The sequence below is a fragment of the Vicugna pacos genome, chromosome 7, assembly GCF_048564905.1.
Source record: "Vicugna pacos chromosome 7, VicPac4, whole genome shotgun sequence".
Lineage (NCBI taxonomy): Eukaryota > Metazoa > Chordata > Mammalia > Artiodactyla > Camelidae > Vicugna > Vicugna pacos.
The window spans coordinates 60,636,296-60,657,401 of record NC_132993.1 but is presented as its reverse complement, the minus strand read 5'-3'; the positions used below and the strand labels follow the sequence as shown (position 1 = coordinate 60,657,401).

The following is a 21,106-nucleotide window of genomic DNA, read 5'->3' as shown; positions in this document are numbered from 1 at the left end:
GTTAGCCTTGCCCCAATAATAGAGTGTTACACGTTTTCTAGGAGTTTGTTCTTTTCATAAATTTCAAATATGTTGGCATGAAGTGGTTCATTAATTCCTCTTTTTCTCTCTCTGATGGCTATAGCATCTGTATGTCATATTTTTCATTTCTGACATTGGATAATTGAGTCATTCTTTTTCTTCATAAGTCTCACCAGATGTGTATTAGTTTTTATTAATCTTTTTAAAGAATGAGCTTTTGGATTTTGTTTAATCTCTACATTACATATAATTTTCTGTTTCATTAGTTGACTAATTATCATTAAAAACTACTCCAGAACTTAGCATGTTAAAACAATCAGAAACTTTTATCATGATGCAGTTTTTTGTGTGTGTGAGCGAAGTAGAAATGGAAGTGTTTTTGTGTAACCTAGCCTCAGCAGTCACACATATCACCTAGAGAACCCCACTGATTACACAGCTCAGCCATAGCTGATGAAGGAATGAATATCAGAAAGTAAGGATCATTGGGGACCTTCCTGGAGCTGTCTACCTTGTTGGTTCCTGCTCTTATCTTTACTGTTTTCCTTCTGAGCTGCACTACCCACTAATCATCACTCTAGCATCCCCACCTGCATCTCTGACAATTTAAACAGAAAGACTGGGGAAGAGAAGACAATAAATTATCAAAACGCAGCATTTATTATGAGGGGCAATCCCTCTCCTTCCTAAGCCAAGCTCAAGATAAAAAAAATTGGGAGTGTCTACACGAAGGGGAACTTCAGAGCACTGTAAATTTCCAAACCCCCTCACTGTGAAAGGACACATTGGTCCCTAATAATGAGATCCCCAAATCTCTCAGGAGGTTTTATCATGCAGCCTTTCCTAAACTGGCCTGGGGAGAAGGCAGGGCAGGGCAAATTCTCAGGGATCTGCCAGCATCTAAATACCCATAAGTTTCCCATCTCTGGCTCTCTGTGTTCTTCTGAGTCTGGTAAATTTTATCTAATCTGTGTTGTAATGATTAGGGACAGAAAAAAAGACCCATTTTTCAAAACTGACTGTATTTATGCTCTTAGTTATTTTTTTCTCTGTCCCACTAATGGTTAGGCTTTTTGAAATTTAAAATCTGAGAACTGACTATAACATTATGCTGAGTCATTCCTCCCCTGAAGCAATGAAAACTACAATCTTATTGTCTAAATCAGAAAAGGGTCAGATGGGCTAAATAGTAGAAACTTACCTGGCTATAAAACTTTTCAACAAAACTTACATCCAACTGAACAAAATTCTTTAGGAAATAAAGAGGCCATGCCAACACCCCATCCCCAGAAGAGAGAAAAAAATTAACTAACAACTTCCCAGTAAAAGTCACAAAAAGGGAAGGGGGTCAGGGGCTTGGGTACACTGTCTCACTAATGATTTGCTAAAGGTTGACTTGGTTTTTGACCAAGAAAGAGACACTTCTATTCATTCTCATCAAATTAAGGTTGAGTTGGTCCTTAAGACAAAACTACAAGCCAGAACTGTGTTATTTATTTCTGATTCTTTAGGGCCTATGGAATGTTGCTTAATAAGCATTTATTGAATTAATCAGGAGAGCAAGGTTAAAGCAGCCAAAGATAATGACCCTGTCTTCGGGTTCAGAGCCAAGCTGATTACAAAACTTCAGATACAGATTTCACTACAAATAAAAACCTACCACAAAGGATCAGATCAGCCCTGTCCTGCCTTAAAATAGCTGATGTGGTCTGTCTTTATCAGATTTTCCAGAATAGGATTTCCTGTGTTTTCTGCACTGGGTGAATGCACGTTTAAGGAGGGCTCTGGGCAGTCTCAGGATGCCAATTCTTGCTTTTATCCATGAGCTGGGCACTTGATTGTCAGTTTGTGCCTCACGTAATTGGAGGAAGAGAAGGGGAATTGTAAATATTTGAATGTTAGCTTTTCTCCTGGTCTGGACTGCAGAAGGCTCAGAACATCACATTTGTAGGAGGTTATTTACCAAGGAGCCCAAGGTGAGCTGGACACCTCAGTCATCACAGCTCACACATCTTATTGTAGCAAGAATACTAGTGGTGGTAGATTAAAAGAACTGAGCGGTTTGGTTTCTTGTTGGACTGTCATTAACTTGACTTGCAATTAGTTAGACGTTATATAATCTCTCTGCTTCTTTATGTCTACCCATGAGAAAAGCCAGACACATTTTTGTCATTGTCATTTACTTACAGTTCCACTTATCATATAATTAGGGGTTTACTTTTACCAAATGTGTAGATTTTTCAAAATAATGGGTGTCTAGAGTACACAGTACAGAGCTTTGTGAAATATGGTGCCTATGAGAAGTTTCCCTTGGTACACAGAAGCCACCGAGGAGCCCTGGAGCACAGAGCCATTGTTGGCATACTCCGTGCTTATCTCGGGCTTTTCAGACAAAATATTCCGGATGCGAAGTACCTGTCAAGAAAGGTTATTCATTAGTAGACTATGTGAGCAAACAGCCATCAGAGACATTTTCCTTCCCAAATACTCTAGGACTAATACATTTCTCAGAAGTCAATAAAGCTAAAATCTGTACATCTCCAATCATTTTTTTCTTCTTCTGATGAAAGTGTTAATGTCCTAATGATGCCTAGTCAGTCTAGTGGACTAGTGATCTGACATTAGACAAATTTCTCAACAGCTGGTTTACACAAGTGTGACAGGTATCTCTGCAGAGAGAGGTAAGACCCGTGGATACTCTTACCTACCTCTTGACGAAACACTGTTCCTCTCCCTGACCCTTTGACGAGGGGTACAGCGTGGGGAGGGAAACACGGGACAAAATGATGAGGGTACACCCAGTTAGCCAGCCAACCCAACCCGTAACCAGTAGGACGGTAGCCGTCACAGCTGGAGCCCTCCTTCCCCTTCACATTAGAGAAGCGGCTAGGAAGCCTAAAGAATGCCTACTTTGGAATTCAGTCTGACACATCACTGCCTGGTACTGTTATTGATCCCAGGATTAACACACTTTAGTATGCTAATCAGTAAACATATAAGCGTTCAGGTTTCCAAACAGCCTGGACAAAGTTCACTCAAACAGGACATGGTAGGAATGAAAGAAAACCAATTAGAAATCCATGAGTCATGAGGCTATATTGACATCTCTTACTAAAATGGAGTTTAGCTGAGTTGTTTTTTTTTTATCTTAAGGAAGATCCTACAACTTTATCTCAGGTTTGTTACATGAAAATACTCAAGCTTGGAACTCATGGAAAAAACATTCGCCTCCACCAACAGTAAAGGGTGTTGGTGATTGCGATGAAAGAAGTCTTATCTGAAATAAATGATTAAATTTGAAAATGGAGACATGAAAAAGAGCCTAAACAATTTTCAAATCATCCTATATGTCATATTTTCATTCTCTTAAAGCAGACGATGTTACTGGGCATTTGTAGAAAAGTTGCATGTGTCATTTTTGGGGGCACATATCTGAGGCAAGAGTACCTTGCTAGCTTAGGGTAACAATTCTTCAGGCTTTAGGCTTGGGTAGGACTTTTATTTCTTTTTATATCTTTTGATTTTTTTTTTAACTGAAGAACAGTAATCTTAGAAGCAGAATCACTATATGTTCTACTTTACCCACTGGGCCAATTACCAGGGTAGGATTTGAATCTCAATTTCCCAACTCCTCAAACCTACATTCAAACATTCCATCTTTATTCATACCTGACCTTCTCAATGAAATATCCTGATCTCTGGGTTTACCAAGACCTGCCATCTCCCTGTTCACAGCAATCCTGATCCCTTTTCACTGTTATGCTTTTACTTCCCATAGCACTTCCCACCTTCAAACTTACTTCATAATTTACTCATTTCTTAATATGTATTGTTTATTGTCTGTCCCCTACCCTAAGAGCAGGGATTTTTGTATGTTTTGTTTTCTGATATATCCTAACCATTAGAACAAAGTCTGGCACATTATAAGTGCTCAATAAATATTTGTAAATAAATCTCTCAGAGTATGTGTGCCAAGAATTTATATCTGTATTTAAATTCACTAGAGATTTTTTTATTCTTAAACTTGAAGTGCTGTAGAAATTGCAATGCTTTACGTTTTTAATGCCATAGAAAACTCAATGGCATATGCTATTGTTTTAGAAGAGATTTTAAATAACACAAATAACATCTTAAAAATGATACATCCTTCAACACTATCATATATATTAGAACCTGCTGGCAAAAACTAATTTTATTTCGAGATTTCAGTCATTGAAACCCTTTCATTTGAGCTTCCTATTGGAGAGTGTGAAAGATGGTTCCACATAGGGCTCCCCCTTTGCCTAAGAGCCTGCTCAGAGCCTACATCCTTATTGGAAATATCATATGGTAATCTGGGTCAACAGGAATAATCAAGCTCATATTTTCCTATTATTCCCAATAGCAAGTATAGCCTTTGCAAGGATGGGATGTGTTGTTTAGCACTGATGTTAAACTGGCACCTGGTGACCTGAAAGGGTCAATGGGCTGTTTCTCCCCATCCTGCCCCAAATCTCTACTCTTTCCATTTATAGAGTTGTTCAGTTCTGGAACATCACGTATGACCTGCTAAATTCTCCCAAGTCACCTCAACAATGTTTGTTCTTGTAGCTTTTCCTGTGAGCTCAGAGAATTATAAGAACTTACTTCTGACCCTGGAGGATCCTCAGGGTTATAGAGCAGCAGCTTGTTGGCATTAGGATGGCATCCTGCCAAAATGTCTCCCGTGTCTGGATCAACAGTTAAGTTATCCACTAAGGTGCTCAACTGTATGACCTTCCAACAAAGAGGAAGTAATGAAGACATTGTTTTGACTTTTTTCCCTACCTCCTCCCTCTCACCACCTGCTTCTGACTCCTGAAGGTATTTTTAAGGGGCTTTGCTACTGAATTTTAGAAGTGCAAACATAATCTCACCAACATTCTTTTAAAATGGTCATGTTTCCTTCGTTTAAGAAGCACATAGCCAGGCCAAGTTTAGGAGCTAAGATAATAGAACAGGTTGTGTGGGAAGCCAGGATTCTTTTACCTTCAATTGAGTTAAATCCCAGTTGTCATGTTTTTCCATTACATGAATGTTCTTAGCCAATACATCAGCTACATAGATATACCTTTGAAGTAAATAACATTTACATTTAAGCAAGTAGTAATGAGAGATGACACAAACTTTCATTTTGGAGAAGAGGTATAAAAATTCACGATAAGTCAAAGTGCCACTGAAATGTTTTTCTAAACCACAGTAAAGGAAGATAATGGAATGGTATTTTTAATACGCTTGAAGTGCTTTAAATAAGCTTTGACTATGAGATATCACCATAGAGTAATGGAATTGGTGTTTCTAGATGACATATAAACTCAGTCTCATTACTTAGGAGTCACACTTTATTCTTTAAATTGAATGGAGGCAAGTGGGTAAGTGGACCTCTTATACGGCCAAAAGAGTCTATTCTTCCAAAAACTAGTATCAGATGACCATAAAGCTGAATCACAATCATTTTTAAAAAGAAGAACACTTAAGAGTCATTTTCCACAGGAATCATCTCTGTTTATTATCTCCCATTTACATGTCAATATTCATGGTACTTTTATTTTTAAAAAACCTTTCATTTTAAAACACTGTAAAGAATGTTTCTCATAAAATTTCATTTTGCATAAAATAGTGTTTTCTCATAGAACAGTCTGCTGTACTTACACAATCACAATGCCCAATCCAAGTTGGGTCTCCCCATCTAATGAGAACTTTTGAGTAATTGTATAAGTAAAGTAGTTAAAGACCTTCTAGCCTCATAAGGGGAGATGTACTGTGCATTTTTTCTCCTTTTTAGTCACATAAGGATTTGGAACAAGGACCTCATATCCTTGAGTCCAAATCCGTCATTTCACTGGGGCAGCCTGAAGCGCAAGAGGGCAATGGTTGGCTTAAGATCACATGTTTAGTGTGAACCCTGGCCACATGGGCTCCCTCCACACATCTATTGACTATTTAAGCCTCAAGAAGTAACCAGTTCTTCAGGGAGTCCAGTAAAATGTCAAGGGCAAAGGGTTGAAAATTTATAAAATAGCTTACTTCTTGTCTGGTGAGACTGTGATCCCATTGGCAGAACTAAATCCTTCGGCCACCACTTTAACCTCTCTTGGACTGTAGAAAACAACAGAAGTCCAGTGAAGGTCCAGGAACATCTCTAGCTGTGCCAAGAAGAAGTTGGTAAAATAGTGGTCTCTGGTAGCATAGAACTGCTCTGCTCCAAGAACCACAATGTCATTCACACTAAAATGAAAAAAGAGAGAGAGAGAGAAACTTCATGGACTATTAAAAAATCATTAAATCTCAAAGATCAATAAGTTCATCAGTTTGAAACAGTATACACAAATTAGTATGGATTAAAATTTCCGTAGAAAATACATGATTTTTCATTGTCCTGATGGATTTTCTTTTAGTCATTTATTTTCTCACTCCTCCCTTCCACAGAAGTCAGTGAAAATGAACAAATATACAAATAAGCCTCAAATCTAAGTCTGTTGGCTCATAAATGTTAATGATAGTTGTCATGTTGGCCATAGTGCAGCTCACCAACAGTTCTGGGTCTCTTCCTTCTTGACTAGGCTTCTCTGTGCCCCTGGAGTTAGGCACAGCCATGTGACTTGCATTGGCCAAGGAAATGAAGTAATGTGTGTGGCTTCCCAGATGGGAGACTTTAAGAGCCAGTACAAGATCCACCATCCTTCCCTCAGCTTTCCACAGTAACCAGCAACTTTTCTGATAATAGATTGTCATCCTTTTAGAGCCCTACATGAGGACAACATAACACTGAGTGCCTGAATCACCTACACTGGATATGCAGCATGAGTGAGAAAATGAAACAAAACTTTGTGGTTTTGAGCCTTAACGATGTGAGGTCTTTTTCTTTTCTGTTATTGTAGCATGACCCAGTTCAGGCTGACCTTTATGTTTTCTCTGTGTAGGTGGGACAATGAGTGTTATTCTTTCTTATTTACATTCTTCAGTACCATTAGAATTTTTATATGAAGCAAATCTTACTCTGACAACAATTAAAACAGTCATTTCCATTTTGGAAAAGAAAAAAATGGTGACTTGACAAAAATATTTTAAAAGATTGAACTTTTAAAATTTAACTTTGGAAAGAAAAATTTGGATGAATTAGGAAATACTTTGAGGTTTTGATGTACAATGACTTTTCCAAGGTCATTAGGCTACTTTTCTTTGCCTAAGGTTCAGCTTAGGCATTCCTCCTTCCAAAAATTATTGCCTGGCAGCATAGATTAAATTAAATTCCCTTATAATTTGTTCCATAGTACCTTGTTCTACCCTCTTGAAATGCCTGGTCAATGTGTATAATCAAGGTACCTCTCAGGGTCCTCTTTAGATCCTCAAAGCCACTCCTGCCCTGTTCCAGGTGGCACTACTTCGACCAGCTGTGCATGGGATCTGACAGACTTTCCACAATGCAACCTTATAGCACCTTAGCTCATGTCTGTTATGGGCCTGTTGCTCCCACTTCCACGCTTCCATGTCGACATCATAGCACAGGATGTCACCAGTTTACCTTGCATGTCTGCAGCCAGGTATGTGCAGGAGTTCACACACCTTGAGGCAAACCTTTGACTAATGGGAAATGGGGCTGAGAGATAAACTCTTCTCCCTTTCTTATCTGGGCCAGATTGTCCTGAAATGAGGTTTCTGTTTCTTGTTGGAGGACAATTCCATGATTTCAAGTAGTCAGTTGCACTTAACAATGGCTGGCTTCCTAATGCATTTGCTATAGACTCTCTCCTGTATGAGTTTCCAAGGGCTGCTGTAACAAGCACCACAAACTGGGTGGCTGAAGACAATAGAAATTTATTGTCTCATAGTTCTGGAGGCCAGAAGTCTGAAATCAAATTGTTGATAGAGCCATGCTCCCTCTAGAGGTTCTACGGGTGGATCTGTCCTTGCCTCTTCCAGCTTCTGGTAGCCCCAGGCGTTCCTTGGTTTGTAGATGCATCACTCCAATCTCACTCTCTGTCTTCACATGCATTCTCTCTGTGTGTCTTCTTACAAGGACAACAGGCCCACCCTGCTCCCCCCATCTTAACTAATTATATCTGCAATGATCCTATTTCCAAAGAAGGGGTTAAAAGTTCAACTTATCTTTTTGAGGGGACACCATTTAACCCATAACACCCCCAATCCCTGCCTCAAGCTGGTCTCTGACTTCTGCTTCCTGGGCTGGTGCTCCCTAAGAAGGTAGTTGTGTCTCACTTTTCCCTGGGGCTGTGCTTTCTGAGGAACTCTTCCCATGGGGTCGTGTTACTGCATTTGATCCTCACATCATCAGGCCAGTGAGAGAATCCCCATTTTGCTGAGGAACACTGAAGTACAGGTTAAGTGACTTGTCACCAGTTTCTCGGTCACCCCGTAGCAGTCCTGGTCCCCACTGTGCCTCAGAGCCCAGCACACTGCCTCATGTGGAAAGTCAACAACTTCCACTTCTCCAACTTCTACCTCTGCTTTTGTTGCCCCCAAATTCTGCAGGGAGAAATTCATACGGGTTGTTGAGAAAGACAGCAAAGGAGAGAAGATGGACTTTCTTTCTTTTCTTTCCCTGCTCTTCTCATGGAAAGGTTAACCTCCACTGTTTTAGAACCAGTCTTTCCGCATCAAGTCCATTTTATAAAAGATTCTTTATTGCTTGTTACAAGCTTGAAATACACAACCTAGCCAGTAAACTTAGTTTTCCTCAATACAGTAAGAATGATGTTCATCTCAGTGATTAAGAGCCCAGCTTTGAATTCAGAGGGATCTAGGTTTACACCTTGGTTCTGCCACTTACAAATTATGTAACTTGGCAAGTCACTTAACCCCAAACTGCTCAAAGTCTCTGTTTACTCTGGCCTATTACTAAAGGCAGTTGTGAGAATGGAATGGAATTAGGTATTTTGGCACAGTGCCTAGCACATGGTCAGTGCTTAATAAATGTGAATTTTTATATGTGCCTACAGGCCTTTTTTTTCAAATTCTACTTTAAAACTTTGATTGAACAAAGGAATGGCCCATCTGGAGGATGGTTATAACAGCCAGTGGGTATGGCTTTCAGAACACGACCTACCAGGACAACTAAAGGGTGTAGGTGTTTAAAGAACCCAAGAGCAGGAACTGCATTGTTGTGGTAGAGAGGATGGAATTAGAGCTGGGAATCTAATTGAGCACCTTTATGGAATTAAAATGCTTTCAAAAAGTTGGAGACTATAAAGCTATTCAATACCAAATACAGCAATTTCTAGTGAGATGCTGGGCAGTGTCACCATGGGAAACTTTAGAAAGCTTTTGAAAAAAATTCTACAAAACAAAACTTTAAGAAAGGTTGCTGAACTAAAGAAAACAAAGCTCACCGCAAAGGCGTAAAATAAACTGAAGTGCAAAATATTTTAATTCCATACCTTTTCAAAAGTTCGTGTTTTATAGTTTTCAGGTGTACCAGAGAACGCTGCTGTTCCTCAAATTTAAATATCTCCACTGTGGACTCCATGTGGGGATGATTCACAACATAAAGATACACAATTTGGTCTAAAGTGGAAAAAAAGGCATAATTTCCAAGAAGTTTGCTTCTGTTGCAATTATTATTAGACTTAGTGTAGAACTTGGTCATGTCCGAGGATTTTCCTTATACATCTTGCATTTGATCCCCACAACCCATCTGATAAGTAAGTCAGACCAATGCCAGAATCCCCATTTTCTTGAAGAAACTGACACTCAGAAGGTTAATGACTTGTCAGCAATTTCATCACCACCCAGTGGCAGAGCCAAGCCCAGAGGTTTCTGCAATGCCCTCTTCAGTCTCACCTGCACACCCTCACTAACAGGAAGAAACAGAGCTACAATGGTGCATAAACACGGATGTGGTATCTCAGGGTGGCCCTTCAGCAAGAGAAGTAGGTACAAGCAAGCAAAGCTTTGCTGAGAATTCTTTTCTGTGGGAATTGCCTACATTGCAACACATGTTCAAGAGTCAGGCCTGTGTAAATATCTTCAAAGAACATTTCCCCGCTAGAGTATGAACCCCTGACACAAGTCGACTACCTGAGGTTGCAGTAAAGATATTTAGTTTTTTGTGAACCCAACAGACATGGGATGTAAATATGAATGTAGGAGAAAATAGATTAGCTGATTCTAGGTTTGACCAACCTGAGGAATGCTCACCTCTCTGCTTTCGTTCTGGAATGTGAACTGCTGTAAACAGGATTGGGGATAGTACTCTGGCATCTCAGAATACTGTTTCCTGACCTAGTAGGAGCGCTAGGTCAGATGAGCTCTGGAGTTTTAAAGAGCCTGACCCCATGCTCCCACTGCAAGGCTTGATCTGCATTTGCCTCCCTGGATGCCCTTCTTGATTGGGTTTCCAATCATACAATGGTGCAAGCTGGAGCTCTGAGATGTGGGACTCATATGTAGGGCCCCTGAAAACATGCAGGCACCTTAACCCAACTAAGGAAAAGTACACCCTCACCAATGAATCTGTCTTTTGATCTGACCCAATTCTGTTCCAGGAACTGGCAACTCTTTTCCAGGGACCTGGCAAGCAGAACTGGAGTAGGATTTAGCTCCCAAATGGCCCTTCAACCAGACATTCATGCTGGACACAGCATGAAAAATATACATGCTGCCCTGGCTTTACGCTCTTCTTAAGACGTCTTTTCATGTAAGATATGCTTGCTGAGAAGACTTTTTCTCTGCCTTCTCATTCATGCCAATTTATGTGTAATGTTTTGGCCTTATGAGTTAAATATATAATTAAGGGAGATCACTAACAAAATAAGATGTCAATCATAATGCACTCAACTTCTGAAAGCCTGATTATACGCCTGAGGGTTAATCTGTAAACAGATCCCATCTCAAAACCAAAAACAAACAAACAAAAACCCCCAAACAATCCTCAACGCCTCTATCCCCTTCTCCCCAACAGACTCTACCTCTAACACCATCCCATGCAATAAAATAGCTCCAGGTTAATCTGATCACTCATTACACTCTCTCCAAAAAAGCATGATAAGTCTAGTTGGATGTCAGGCAAAAAGGTGGTGACTAAAATTATTTAAACAGAGCCAGGAGCACAAATTTCACCTGAGTAAAGGACGTAGGATTAGAAGTAAGACAACTTGGGTTCTATTTCTAGTGCCATTTCCTAATGATAGAAATGAAGTCACATTGCACCACATTTCTCTGAACTCCATTTCACCATCTATAAAACTGAGTATTAATATCTGCCCTGCCTGTCTCGTAGGGTTCATTCATTCATTTATTTAACACATGTTCATAGAGCCCCTAATTTGCAGAAAATACTGTTCTAGACTCTTAGAATCCAACAATAAACAAGTCACATTGTTCTAGAGAATAAAACAGGGAGAAAATAATTAGTAAATAAGAGTAAATGGTAGTGGGGAGACATGCCTTCTTCATGGAGTTGTACGCACTTGAAAAGTGACAGTTAAGCTTGGATCTAGAGATGAGAAGGAGCTCTCTATAGGGCAACAGTGGGAGAGGGGAAGAAGGTTGTTATCTTTTAACATTAATAAAAAGCATTAATTACCATTTTGATGAGTGCTAAAAGAAAAGTATATTGGAAGAAATATAACAAGGTTCACATCCTGACATGAGATGGTGGGAAGACTTCTCTGAGAGGTGACATTTAAGCTGAGGTCTGACTGATAAGGAAGAAGAAGCTAGAAGTTCCAGGCAGAGGGAACACAGATGCAAAGGCCCTGAGGCATGCAGCATTATATAAGGCCAAAGGAAATCCAGTGTGGCTGGTTCAGAGAGTCAGGCAGACAATGGTGTCCAGTGAGGCTGGTGAGAGTACCCAGATGCCAGAAGGTGTGGGGAGGGTAGCACCTAGGAAGTCAGGCCACTCTGGAGATTTAGGGTTTATCTTCAGAGTATAGGAACAATACAGATAATTTCAGAGTAATAGGAACAATAAGGGAGTGACATGATCAGATTTACATAAAAAAATCAGGCTTGCTTATTAAAATGGATTGGTGGTGTAAGAGGGAAAGAGCACTGTAGAATCCAGGAAAGACACACTGGGGACTTGAAGTGGATGGTACAGTGAGGATGGAGCAAGATGATGAGCTTAGAGATATATTTGAGGGGTAAATTGGACAGAACATTGTAACTAGTTGACTGAATGGGGCAAGGAGAGAGGGAGAGTCAAGGTTGGGCCCAGGGTTTTATTCTGAGGAGTAAATAAATTACATATGAAAATGCTTTGTAAATTGTAAAGCAGTGCAAAACTGTTAGGTACTATTATCTTTTAAAGAAGGGCTTGCTAAGCAAATAAACAGCATATATTAGATTCCAGGAGAATATTTAACCTACTTAGTAAAATAGTATTCAAGCATTTTGAAAAGTATCCACTTATTTAAAAGTAAAGAAGTCTGTATTGGTGCAGACCAAAGCAATTAAACACAGATTGACTGGATAAGTAGATTGAAATAATTATTAATCATTCCTTTTTACATTGAAATCACTCTGCAAATTTATACTCAACAATGCATGGTAACTCTCCTGTGTATTTGGAAGAATTAAAACACCATTTCTTTAAAAATTCTTTAAAAATTTCTTTAAAAATTCTAAATTGCAATACTTCCATTTGGCCCTCCCTTCATGGAGCTATTAGTGAGGTTTCACTGTTCTTATTTCTGCATGATCTATGGACCCACGAATATTTAAAAATAAAGTTTAGTCTGAAATGATAAGCTATAAAGTAAAAAATAATATTGGAAAAAATTTAAAGCATATACAATGTATTAATAACTGTTTTTGTTTTTTAAAACAGCTTTTTTGAGATACTTCACTTGCCATTAAACTCACACTTTAAAAATGTACAATTTAGGGGGTTTTAGTGTATTCACAGAGCTGTGCAACCATAACCACTATCTAGTTCCAGAACATTTCCACCACCCCAAAAAGAAACCCCATATCCATCAGCCACCACTCCCCATTCCCCACTCCCCAAGTCCCTGCCAACCACTAATCTACTTTTTGTCTCTATAAATTTGCCTAATCTAGACACTAAACAAAAATGTAATCATACAAAATGTGGCCATAGTGACTGAATTCTTTCACTTAGGATAATGTTTTCAAGGTTCACCCATGTTCATCCGTGTAGCACGCATCAGTACTTCATTTCTTTTTATTGCTGAACAATGTTCCGCTGTATAAACTTACCACCTTTTGTTTATGCGTTCATCATTTCATGGGAGTCTGGATTATTTTCACCTTTTGGTTATTAGGAGCACTGCTATGAACACTGGTCTGTAAGTTTTTGCATGGACCTATGGTTTCAGTTCTCTTGGATACATACCAAGGAGTAGAATTTCTGCATCATACAGTAACTCTATATTTAACATTTGGAGGAACTGTCACACTGCTTTCAAAAGTGTCTGCACCCAATCCTACCAGCAAAGTGTGAGAATGCCAATTTCCCTACATCTTTGCCAACATTTGTTATTGTCTGGTTTTTTTTTTTTATTACAGCTACCCTAGTGTGTGTGAAGTAGTAACTTGTGATGGTTTTTATTTGCATTTCCCTAATCCAACCAAAGATATTCAGTATCTTTTCATGTGTTTATTGGCAATTTGCATATCTCTTTGGAAAGATGTCTACTAGAATCCTTTGTCCATGTTTTAATTGGGTTATTGGTATTTTTGTTGTTCAGCTGTAAGAATTATTTATATATTCTGATACAAGCCTCTTATCAGATATCTGATTTGCAAATATTGTCTCTTATTGTTTGGGTTGTTTTTTCACATTCTTGATGGTGTCTTTTGAAGTTTTTAATTTTGATGATGTTTATCTATTGCTTTCTTTTATGTTGTTTTTTAATGTCACGTGATTATTTTCAGAGAGCCTTTAGTTCATATGTTAGATTTCTGAGAACAATATTTAAACTGGTTTTGATGGTCAAATGAGAAGAAAGGTGGGTAGGAGAAAAAGGGTGTGACCACAGTCTAGTCTCCTTTCTTTAAATGTGATTTTAAAAAATGTTTTGATACACGTTTATTATCTTACAAATATATATCCTTAGGGTAAAATAGCATCTTCCCTCATTTCACATACATGTTGAGTAGTTGAGGATGAGTCATTTGTATTTCTGTCATTTCCCCCTTATTCTTAAGCATTCAAGCTTTACCTTTGTCGATGAAAGTACTGATCCCATGTGGATTAAATGATGCTCTGTCAAACCCATCACTGATGTTTAGTGACTGGGCCCTTGGGTTTTGCTCATTGAGATCCATCAAGAAGATTTGTCCTGGCTCATCTGGTGCAAAGTCTGGCATACCTGGATATTTTAATCCCTTTAAAAAATAGAGAATAAGGATGCACATATATAATATCAAAACAAAGTTTCATATAAAAGCTAAAATCTCAAGGCCTAACAGAAATGTTTAAAGCTCTAAATTTCTTTTGGATTTGGGGGATTTTTCACTCTATTGGGTTCTGCCAGGAGGGATTACCAATGCGATCTGAGCCATTGGAATGAGAATGGGAATATGGGATGATCCTATATTCAATTTTTAATATAGAGAGAAGGGGCTAAGCCAAAAAGTATAATGCAAAAGACTAAGCTGTGTGGCTTTGTTGGAGTCCCTTGGCCTGCCTGTGCTTCCAGTTCCTCATTTATAAAATGAGGAAGTTAAAATATGTGATCGCTAAGATTCTTTCTAGTCCTGATATTCTATAAGTAACCTTCCTCAAAGCAGAGAGAGGGGTACATAGTTCCATTGCATTCTTCCACTCTTACATCCATTATATTATGTAGTGACAAAGAGCAGAATCAGCTAAGAATTAACATAGCGGAACCAGTTTCATAGAGTTGACTATTTCTGACCTATTTTGTTTCTATAGATATGTCTGAAGATTTGGATGTGAATCCTTTTCTCCAAATTGCAAAAAGTTCATTCCAGTATAATTTGGACAGTGGCTCTTTCTATTGGAAGGACCAAGTGTTTATCAACCAATAACAGGCATGCTGCATGTACTGGGTCTTGGCTGCATCCCAGGTCACTGTGTCAAAACTTGGGGTCGGTTTACTTTACACCAGTTACAAAACTCAGCCCACTTCCTCTCTGTATCCATTTCCCATCACTCAGTATCAACAACCTTGCGTCTTTTCTTATATCCCCATTTCCATTTATAATCAATTTAAATTCTCTCTTTATCTTCCTCCGTCTTCCTTCTTCCTACTCTACCTTCTCCCTGTCTCCCCCCTCCCCTTTCTTTCTTATAAACACACACATACACACTTATAATTATACTATCCTTGGCCCTTCCACTGCCTACCCCTGAGGGAGTCAATTTTCAGTTTCAAACAACCCCACCTATATCTGCAAGCTTTTCTTAGAACAGTTCTTCTATACCTAAATCTTATGGAAAAACTCGCTTTCCCCTAGACAACAGGGGCACTGATTCAACTCATCCAAGGAAGAGCTATTCCCTTTTCTTGAGCCACCACAGGTAGAGGAGAGATCCTCATGCCCTGAGACACAAACGTCTGCTGCCAGACCTTGAATCTGCCATCATAAGTCAAGAGCCCGTCTTCTAAGGACACTGAACTCTTCACTTACTGCTTCCTTATCAAATTCCCTGGCAAGTGCCTTAGGCCTGTTCTAGCTCTTATATAGGGCTAGTCTAAAATCAGGTTGAAAAACACTACGAAGTTATCCTCCCAACTTCAACAATTCAATACCATTTGTCAATATCTGTGTTCATTCTAACAGGTAATCTATTGCATATCTCCAAGTATCTCTTCTAAATTTATTTCATTATCTTCCAGAGCCCACACCATCATCCTCTATTCTCAATGGATAACTTCACCTCCTGTTTCTCTGGAGAAAAACGCCACACCATTCAACATGAATTTCCTCTTATTGATTCTTCAGTTTTATCAATGCTCTTCCTTTCTCCATCTTTTCTTAAGGGAAGGGTATCCTTCTTCTGTTCTTAAGTTGACTCCAACACTAGTTTATTTGGTTCCCTGTTCCCTAGGGCCTATCTTTAGAAATCATATCCTCTTTCACTTGCTTTACCACTCATTCTTCATCAATGCCCTCTTCTTTTGCCTGAAAGAGTGCTCATTTCTCCTTCCTTGCAACAAATCTTCTCCAACTTTACTACTTCAACCAGGCATTTTTCTCACCTTCCCTTAACTGTCAAATTTCTTAGAAACATCACTTGACCCGTTGTCTGATTTGAATTGCTCCAACTCTTAATTCCCTGGAGCCAGTATTCTACCAGTTTATAGAAATGCCTCCATTAAAGGTCATATCATTGGCCTCCGAAATGTCTTATTTGATAACTCTTCTACATTTCCTTATCTGTATCTGTGTGGCATTTGACACTACGATAGAAATTTTTTTCTTGTCAAAAAGCTAGAAAGTAGGATTTCCAGAAAGAATTCCTGCTTCTCTTCATGATTTTTCCTCCTTTTGTCCTCATCCATCCTTCTTTCCTTCTCATTCTATACTCTTTCCTTATACATCTTATTCATAAAGTTTCAGGTATTTCTTCAATACCAGTAATTTTCAAACCTGCACATTTTCCTGGAACCTCTCTCTGGAGCCCTAGCTTGCATCTCTGGTTCTTCCTAAGGGCAGCTCACAATCAAATGGTCAAAACCGAAATCAACATTCTTTCCTCAAATCTTTGTTTCTTCTCAGTTAAGGGAATCACTGCTCTCCCTAATATCAGGCCATAAAATTCAGTCTCCAAGACTACCCTTTCCTCCACAGTCACTCTGTCATCAAGCCTTGTGGCACAGATAATGGCAGCACACGTTAAAAAAAAAAGTCAGAGACATCTAATCCTTCTCTTTTTCATCTGAGGAAAATCTCCCCTTTTCACGTAAGGAAAATTAGGCTCAGAGAAGCGAATTGACTAAATAACTCAGACCACTAATTGTACAGCCTCTTTCTGCCACACCATAAAGACAGACTTCACAGTAGAGAATATTGCTCAGGAAGGCAGCTCAAGGCAGGACCCCACAGCAAGTACCTCGGGGGCTTGGGGGAATGTGAGGGCACTGCCAGCTAGAAGAACCGGGTGATGTAGAAATGGAAATGATTTGATAGGGAACTCAGGGTGGGGCATGGAAGACAAACCTGGCCTACATTATGTGTCATGATGAATGAAATTCTTCTAAGGAATGGCTTCATATTCACCTGGTTTTCTGTTTAAGGTAGTTTGTAAAAAATCTGTGGCAAGTGATTGCAAGCAATCCTTTTGATACCATTCACCACTGAAAATCACCCAGAGGTGCAGGCATCTTATTTCCACCAATAGACTATAAGTATGTGTGGACAGGCACTGAATTCCCCCCACTGCCCTCATTCACCAGTACATACACTCAGTAAACAGTCAAGCACCTGTGTATGTCAGGTAGTGTGTTAGGTGCTAAGTGTGGGAACAAACATGCCAAAGTCCTAGTCTCAAAAGGATTGAAATCCAGGGAGGCAGCAAGCGCATCAGACATAGTGTGGCATCTAAGAGCCTAAGCACAGGGAATGTAAGGGACCAGAGAAGAGCCACCTCGCCCAGAAAGAGAATGTTAGAGATTTTCCTGAGGAATTTGAGTGCCACCACAGCGAGCTCTCATAGAGAACTAGGAGTTACATGTGAAGAGTAATCTTGCAGCAAAGAGCATGCCAAGTTCCAAAGTAAGGACGTAAATAGCCTGCTTGCACCACTAAATAGACTAAAAATATCTCTTGCACAGAATTACTTTCTAAATCAGCAGCTTCCAAACATGTTCTAGGATGGCAAGAACCAAGAACAAGGACTTGAATTTATCACAGTACAGAAAGATTAAAAACAAGCAAAGAATATTATCCTTATTCTATAAGGATGAGTTGTTATTTTACAAGAAGAGCTAACATTTCTCATGGAATTATTTGTGATAAAAATCTCTACTTTCTGTATAGCAAGACTTCAGAACATTTAGTTCTAGTGAAAATAGAAAAGAAACATACAGTAGGAACTACAAATATTATTTCCTAATGGCAAAGAAATCTCCTAGCTATAAGTAATTCTTTTTAAAGGTCTATTTGGCATAACATTAAAAATCTAAATTGACAATAGATAATTTAAGCCAACAAAGAAAAAGGTTTCTAGACAGCTTTGTTTTACTTTTGGTTTTGGAGGAAAACTAAAGAAATAAAATTCCTCCCACCCACCCCCACATATACCACCACCAGCAGCAATTTAAGATCCAAATGAGACCCTGATTATACTTAAGAATTTAGAAATTAGGGCTATTAAGGATTATTTTATGTGCCCCCTTTTTGGCCAAAAAGATACAGATTTTTAAATTTTATGTTATTTGGTAGTATTTTATTGGCCAAAATGGACTATTAAAATACTCAACTCCAGTGATCAGAATTCACATTGGAAATGCAGTCAATCTAGTTTTTTTCAAAATCCTAGGTTCCATTCCAAATGGAACCTTATTAAAGTTCATTTAATAAGTACACAATAACTTTCAACATCTTCACAACATATACATTTTAATTTATTGACATTCAGTCCTTGCCTAGCTTCCTGATCATCTCAAACCTGGGAAGGTGGTATTGGTAATAAAATGTAGGTTTCCCCCTACTTCTCTTTGAAAGCGCTTCTCTTTGAACAGCAAGGAACCCAAGATGGAAAATGCTCATGGTTCTGAATCGAGTACCATGGTTAACATTTCAATCCACAAACATTTACTGAGCCCAAAACACAGGTAGGCCTTACGAGAGGAATGCTAGTTAGTGAGAAGATGACTCCCAGAAGCTAAGGCCCAGCCAGTAGGGCAGTGATGAGGGCAGCCAACAGCAGAGCAGATCTGGAGCCTAGTCTAGGAATCGAATGGAATTCAATATCCATTTATTGAGACCCTACTGGGCATGTAACTGCTGACAGGGAGCTAGCTGCCCACCATGGGGCAGGCAAGCCTGGGCATTCCTGTGGTGTCCTAATCAGCCCTCCGGAGTTCTTTTTGGCTTTTTCAGTTGACTGGTTTACCCATGGGTGGGATGAGTGTTTAGGGGTCCATCTGGCAGCTCTAGTTGGCAGCATTAATGTGCAGTCTATACAGCTATTGATGTGAGCATCTGAGGGGCATGGAAAATACTCACAGTGGAGATAAAAGCCAGCCCACTAGGAAGTATGTCAATATCTTCAGCGCCATTTTCTGCAAAAGAAGTGAAGGATCAGAAAGATGCATGTACGAAGGCTTAAAAAAAGTAAATCTCACACACAGTCAAGATTTTGAACTTCTTTTGGAAACTACCTTAACTTTTCAACTATTTACTTGGGAAACTATATTAACTGTCAGGAATCCCACAGGCATGCTACTCTACAGTAAAACCTGAGCCAGACACCTGAAATACTAAATTCTCTTTTTAGAAGTCCATTTTCAGGAGACAAAGGCAGATGATTATAAAATAACTTCATATACTAGATTTATTATTTAAATAACAACCCCCAGGGCATGTCCTGAGGGATTCAGCCTTACTTCCCACAGAAGATTGATATACAGACCAAGTGATAACATTTGTAAAGTCATCATTGTGAAGGTCTCTTAAAGGCCTGTCTGCCAAGCATTTCTCTCTTCCAGCTTGTTCAGGCCTACAAAAATCTATCATTCTTCAATCAAATTGGGAAATTACTAATTGTTCTCTGTTATAAAAGCAGTAGGTCTTAGGATGAACTATTGAATATACATGAATTTGAAAGATTTTAGTCAGATCTCTTTCTCATTGAGGGCTGGCTGTGAGCATTTTTCTATGGAAAGAAGCATATCATAAAGGACTGAGAACAGGATGAAAAAGGGGATCACGTGGATCCCAGTAGAGAGATAGACCCACATGTGGTGTGGTCCCAAGCAGGCAGCACTGAGGGTGAAGGCAACTGTGGCCAACTGTAATTTACAAATATGGTAGGAACATTATGGATCAAAGCCACATGCTTTTCTTAAAATGTGATGTTCATACTTTTCCATCAAGAGTTGAGGTCTGTATTCTCTCCTCCTGAACCTGGCTGGACATTTGTGACTGCGTTAACAAATAGAATGAAGTGGAAGTGATAACACCTGACATACAAAGTAAAGTCATAACCAAATCTCCCATTGCTCTCTCCTCTCTCTCTCAAGACATGTACCTTGGGATCCCTGAACCTAAATGCAAGAAATCTGGCTACTTTGAAGCTGCAGAGGAGAAACTATGGAGATACAAGGTAGAGAATGATCGTGGAAGAGTCTCAGACGACTTCAGTTCCCAGCCTTTTAAGTCACCTTAGTGGATGCAAATGGAAAAGAGATGAACTGCCTGCATCCACAGAGCCCTGCCAAAACTGCAAACTCATTGGCAAAATAACTGTTGTCATTTTAAGTTATTAAGTTTTGAGGTGGCTTGTTGCACAGCTACAGTAAGTGGAACACACGGAAAATGGTTACCTGGGGTGATGGGTTACTAGTATGTCAAAGGCAATCAAGGGAGGATAGAGAAGAACAGGTGAAAGAACAGTAGAACAAAGCCAAAGAAAAGACAAATTTGAGTCAATGGAATAATAAGCAATAGGCACTGAAAACAGGACAGAGGACAGAGAAAGATTTAATCACATTCACTACACTGAAATTTGAAATGAATCCCCAACTAGTTACCTGAAAATTAAATTAATCAGAGCTTTCTATTTTCTAAGCATTTCAGCTAATCAAGATTTACCTATATATGGTATTTTGATGGCCTGAAAGATTTAGTGTTTTTTCTACCATAGACATTGGGAGAATCCAGCAAATTGAATAAAACAATTTTAAAAATCATATTCAGGGTGGGTAAGTTTTTTGAAAAAACTTTTTTCTCTCACTTTTTTCTCTGAACACCCTTTCTTGGTTTCCTTTTGCCCTAATCTCCTTCCCACCTCTATCCTGGATGTGGCTACTCCCCAGGCTCCACCTGACCTTGGCTGTTTCTCATAGCAAAGAACCCATTCTCCCTGCATAATCCACACTAGTGCCATGCCTTCAGCTTCCACCCACATGCCCTTGACTCTCCCATCTCTAAATCAAGCCCAAAT

The 21,106-nt window shown here is 39.2% G+C and overlaps 1 protein-coding gene across 11 annotated transcripts in view; it reads right to left on the bottom strand.

The window, feature by feature from the left end:
* The window catches only part of PON3 (paraoxonase 3), a 36,382-nt gene that overhangs the window by 8,295 nt on the left and 6,981 nt on the right, over nt 1-21,106 (bottom strand). For 10 of the 11 annotated variants that reach the window (XR_012074484.1, XR_012074481.1, XR_012074482.1 and 7 more), the window contains 6 exons: nt 19,168-19,223; nt 14,190-14,355; nt 9,438-9,564; nt 6,067-6,267; nt 5,029-5,110; nt 4,648-4,776 (listed from right to left, as the gene is read on the bottom strand). Coding sequence is in view for 7 of the 11 variants with exons in the window: in XM_072964964.1 (XP_072821065.1) it covers nt 4,648-4,776; nt 5,029-5,110; nt 6,067-6,267; nt 9,438-9,564; nt 14,190-14,355; nt 19,168-19,223 (761 nt within the window). In the remaining 4 variants the exon portion in view is untranslated. Of the gene's footprint in view, nt 1-2,184; nt 2,437-4,647; nt 4,777-5,028; nt 5,111-6,066; nt 6,268-9,437; nt 9,565-14,189; nt 14,356-19,167; nt 19,224-21,106 lie in introns of those variants that run through there. The other variant, XM_006207621.3, reaches the window with a different exon arrangement.